The 5,206-nt window shown below is 33.9% G+C and overlaps 2 protein-coding genes across 2 annotated transcripts in view; one reads left to right on the plus strand and one right to left on the minus strand.

Moving 5' to 3' along the window:
* LOC108910047 (chromosome transmission fidelity protein 18 homolog) overlaps positions 1-5,206 on the minus strand; it is a 272,160-nt gene that overhangs the window by 108,384 nt on the left and 158,570 nt on the right. The gene's annotated exons all lie outside the window — the stretch shown is intronic.
* On the plus strand, positions 3,421-4,545 carry LOC108910054. The gene is made up of 2 exons (XM_018714552.1): positions 3,421-3,518; positions 4,126-4,545. Exons 1-2 carry the CDS (start codon positions 3,476-3,478, stop codon positions 4,494-4,496), a joined length of 414 nt encoding a protein of 137 aa, XP_018570068.1. The 5' UTR covers positions 3,421-3,475; the 3' UTR covers positions 4,497-4,545.

The following is a 5,206-nucleotide window of genomic DNA, read 5'->3' on the forward strand; positions in this document are numbered from 1 at the left end:
TATCATATTACTTATTGTAGTTAATATGTTCAATAGCAGTTAACAATCGAATAGCACAATTTTGCTCCACATAAACATTTCAATTTGTGACTAAACTATGAGAGACACGAAGAAAATGAAAGAGACCATTTTTATTGGAAATGAATTGTAAAATTATGAAATGATCACTTTTTTAAATTTAACCAGTGGCGTCACATATTTATTTTGCCCAAAGTGACAGACTCACCCTGTATCTACGCCACTGCTTAATTTTAAAGAGCCATATTTTGGCAGCAAATGCAATATCCTCGGCTTACACAGTACCCCAAATTTGATAACAATATCTTAATCCGTTTAAAAGTTATGAAAGAAAATTTTAATTTATAGAAAAAATTCAACCCCCTGTATCTTCATAACGAAGGAAGTTAGAACAAAAGTTTACCGGACTTTTATTCTTATTTTTATTCCCAAAATATGCTCACGTGTTTGTGACATATCAAACTGAAACACCCTGTATATCCAAAAATTTTATTAGAAAAAGTTGTATACAAAAATGTTTTCCAGAGGTATGTCGCTGCGTAGTTTACAACCTCACCACGTATCACCAGGGGGAGGGAGGGTGTAAAAAAGTGGCCTAAAAACCTCACATGATTAATGGACGACCCCATGGAGAAAATAAATTATTTACCATTTTTTTTTTATAAAATTATAGGATGTTTTTGTGGTGAAAGCTTACTGGGATGTCTTTCGCATATTAGATAGCATGTTTATTTAATATCATCTACCCATAATTGGAGTACCTATATGCTATCAATTGCATATATCACAAATTTACAACTTGTGTAGATACATATTAGATACAAGCAAATTTTATTTAAAATGTTAAATACAATTAATTATTATCTTTACCCCTACAGGCATAGTGACAACCCAGTTAGGNCTAATCAAGTATCATGCAGAAATGTTAAGCCAGTGTCTTAGACCGAACAATTGATATTTTTTTATCTGAATTTGAATAAATGTATAAGTAATTCTTGTAGTAACAATACAATGGTTTATTATATTAAATATTAACATTCTCATCGATAAGATCCATCATTCTATTTTCTTAATAACAATTAATTTTAATATACAGGGTGTTTCTTAAGTCGAGGTCAATAATGAGCGTATTCTGTGGCCTAATAAGGATTTTTTGTTATATAAATGTGCGATCTTAGGACAGCCATTGTCCAGCTACAGTGTGTCAAAAATAATAAAAAAATTAGTTTTTAATTTTTAATTTCTAAACCGCTTGAGATAATTTAACCAAATTCGGTGTGCATTTTTAGTATGACAGTAGGTATGAAATAAAAAATTACCAGCTTCATAAACTTACCAGTGACGAAGGTGTGGGTGTCGTCGATCATCATTTGCAAAAAAACACCCTGTATAATATTACAAATAAACTACGTCATCATTATGCGCCATTGCATTATATTCATTGTTTCTTTACAATTTTTGTGTATTCCAAACAGATTAACAACAAAATTTATTTATTTGATTAAGTGCATTTTTGCGATACTCATTACATTGATTTACTACTACTACTCATTTACTATGATTTATTATAGTAAATTTTGGAAATGTCACCTTCAGTCAAAATACATGCTTCAGATCCTCTTGAAATTGCAGCTCGAACACGTGCAAAAATTCCAGGAGTAGCTCTTATCACATCATAACCAGCTATAATTTGTTGACTTAAGTGCTCCTCAGATTCAATATGAACCTTGTAAACTAATGTGTTAAGATGTCCCCAAATAAAAAAATCAATTCATATTGGGTGATGTGGATGGCCAAGATTGATCTGGTTCTTAGGTGCCTCAACTAATCACATTATTACCGAATCTTTCATTTAGAAATTCACGAGCAGTCAAACTAAAATGTGGGGTAACCCCGTCGTGCATAAACCACATTATTTCTCTTAACGCATATAGTCAAGTAGTTCAGGGAAAACGTTTTCAAGAAAATGTCTGTAGGGAGCACCGGTTAAAGTTCTTGGTAAAAAGTAAGGCTCAACAATAATACCCACCCATACATTCAAAGAAAACTGATGTTGAAATACAGATTCCATTATGGCATGAGGGTTTTCATCAAACCAAACGTGTTTTTGTAGATGTTCATTATAGTATCTCTAGTCTAGTCTAGGGAAAAATTAGCTTCGTAGATAAACAATATACCAACGTTTTGTTCAATTTTTTGCCAAATCTAGTGGCAAAACTGTAGGCTTGAATTCTTTGTGTGCAATACGAATATAACTGTTGATACTTCAGAACCAACCAAACTAATTTATGATTCACATTAAGATTTGCAGCAATCTTCATAATACTAGTATTTGGGTATTCTTCAATTTCGTGTAGAATAGCTTCTTCCAACTCAGGCGTTCTAACATTCAAAGCTCTTCCAGGATCTGGACCTCTCTGAAATGAGTCTGACTCCAAAAAACGTTGAAAAACATTTCTAAACATTCTTGGATTTGGAGTTGGATGATTTGGAAATCTGTCCATATAAATTCGCCTAGCCTCAGTACCATTTCCATCTACAAGACCATAAATGTAAACCATACTGCCCATTTCAGCATTTGAATATGCATAAGCCATTATTAAAACTTAAATCTTTTTGAAAAATAAGGTTAATTTGGCCAGACACAATATTAAACAAGATGACGGCTTCTTATTATTACCATTGTTTTGCGTGGTTTCCCTAAGATATGTTTAAGTAATTTAAGTAACTCTATAAAAATGCACTTGATCAAAGAAATCAATTTTGTTGTTAATCGGTTTGGAATATAAAAAGTGTAAAGAGACAAAAAGTAAAGATGGCGCATATTAAGACCTATTTTATTTGCAATATTATATAGGGTGATATATTTTTTTTGGCATATAATGATCGGTGATACCCCACACCTCCGCCACTGGCAAGTTTCTAAAACTGGTAATTTTTTGTTTCAAACCTACTATCGCACTAAATATGCACACCAAATTTGGTTAAATTATCTCAAGCGATTTAGACATTAAAAATTAGAAATTGATTTTTTTTTAAATTTTTGACACGCTCTAGTTGGACAATGGCTGTCCTAAGACCCCACATTTATATAACAAAAAACCCTTATTTAGGCCACAGAATACGCCCCTTGATGATTGACCTCTACTTAAGAAACATCCTGTATAATAATGGTAAATTACAGTATTGTTTAATAAAATAAATACAATTAAGAAAATAAAGATTCATTCTTGGATCTTTCATTCATACATTAATAAGTGAATAAGTTAATAACTATTGTTATCAGAGTCAAAATGAAATTTGTATTTTTTTAATCTGGGATTGTCATTTTATGGTCCTACTATGAATTCGGGTAATAAAACTAAAGATTTAATACAAGATATGAGACAAATGTGGTACCTATATATAGTGCAGAATCCGCTAAGATTTTCAGCCGGTTAGACAGAAATATCTCAAGATGGTTTTAGCTGTAGTGATCTTCGCGCTTGCGTTAGCTCAAGGTAAGATTGAAATGTTTTTGCGTTCCGTGATTTAAAAGTACTGTCTAGTCCCTAATATCAGGGAGCAAGGTGTCACTTTTAATTCACTGTGGATTCATTTTTTGCATTCCGTGGATTAAAACGTGGACTAAAATGACGAACATTTACAGCTATCTTAAGAGATATAAGGATGGCTAAAATGGGATAAAATTACGCAATCTGATGACAAATGACATGCCGACGAGAAAATTAACTTAACTTTTTCTGTTTTGCAGTTATCGACGAAAAACTATAAACTTTGATTATATGTAGATTATATTTTTATAATGGAAGACATTTGTTGGAGATAATTTAAATATGTAGTTTTTTTATTAGCCGTGGAGCCCATCAGAATAGAAAGACAACATTCAACTTTTTTTTTTATAGGTGCATATTGGATGTTTGCATTTTTAATTTCCCATTTTTCCGATTAGAACGATATGTCACATGATGTGGTTTAATTTATTGTTTTTGTCCACTTTTACAAAGGGTGCTTTGTAAACATACATGTTTCAATTCTCTGCAAAATATAATCCCAAAATAATCCTACCATCTAATTTCTATGTATCATTTTTTTTTCAAATTGCAGGTATACAATGTGCCGTTGTAGATACCAGAGAATTACCAAGCATCAGCACTTTGCCCCTTATCATTGACGGACAGCCCTCGCTGATTCAGACTCTTCCAGCTTTCATTGAACCCGAAATCGAAGCCATGCCATTGCCTGTCCCAGAAGCCATCGTGTCTAACCCGTGCGAAATCTGCTTTGCTTATATGACCGATTTGATCGACCAACTTACTGTAATCGCCCCAGAAATTGAAGCCCACCCAATGCCAGAAGTTGAGCAAGAGCCCGAGTTCGTAATCATGCCCCACCCGATGCCAACTGTTGATGTAGTAGAACCCGAATTCGTAATCTTCCCTCATCCAATGCCAGCCGTTGAGGTCATAGGAGCTTAACCTAACAGATTTATCGCGAATGTTGATTTGAAATAAAATAGTGAATACATTCTGTGATTTTATTCAAGGAGCAAACGAAATTACGTTATGCCCAAACAAATGCCTAACTCACAGGTTGAAAGGCCTAAATACACATCATATGACACACAATTTCTACACATCACGGATTCCCTATCAGGAAATTAATTCATTTTGCATCGACAGAACAATACAAAACAGTGGCGTTTGCCTTAACTGGTCTGACAGGAAAAACTATTTAAAAATATGTAGCAAAAGCCATCTTATATGAATATACAGGGTGTTTCAGTTTGATATGTCACAAACACGTGAGCATATTTTGGGAATAAAAATAAGAATAAAAGTCCGGTAAACTTTTGTTCTAACTTCCTTCGTTATGAAGATCTTCTTCTTCTTCATCTAGTGGTTGGTCCTTTAAAAGTCCCATAGCACTGCGGCCTAATTAGGCCTATTATGCGTCCCACTACTAGTCCTATTCAGCAAGTAGATTTGTCCTTTTTACAAAGTCCAAAAGCTTCCTTGCTGACACTTCTCTCAGCTCCTTGGGTTCCAAATAGGGTCTCCCAAGGAGCGCCATTCTGCTACGTGCAAATCCCGGGCACTCGCCCAGGATATGCAGAGAAGTTTCATCCGCCGATTCACATCCTCGGCAGACCGGACTGTCTACAAGCTTTAGTCTATGTAGATGTTTC

Source organism: Anoplophora glabripennis, unplaced genomic scaffold, assembly GCF_000390285.2.
Source record: "Anoplophora glabripennis isolate ALB-LARVAE unplaced genomic scaffold, Agla_2.0 scaffold469, whole genome shotgun sequence".
Taxonomy (NCBI): Eukaryota; Metazoa; Arthropoda; class Insecta; order Coleoptera; family Cerambycidae; genus Anoplophora; species Anoplophora glabripennis.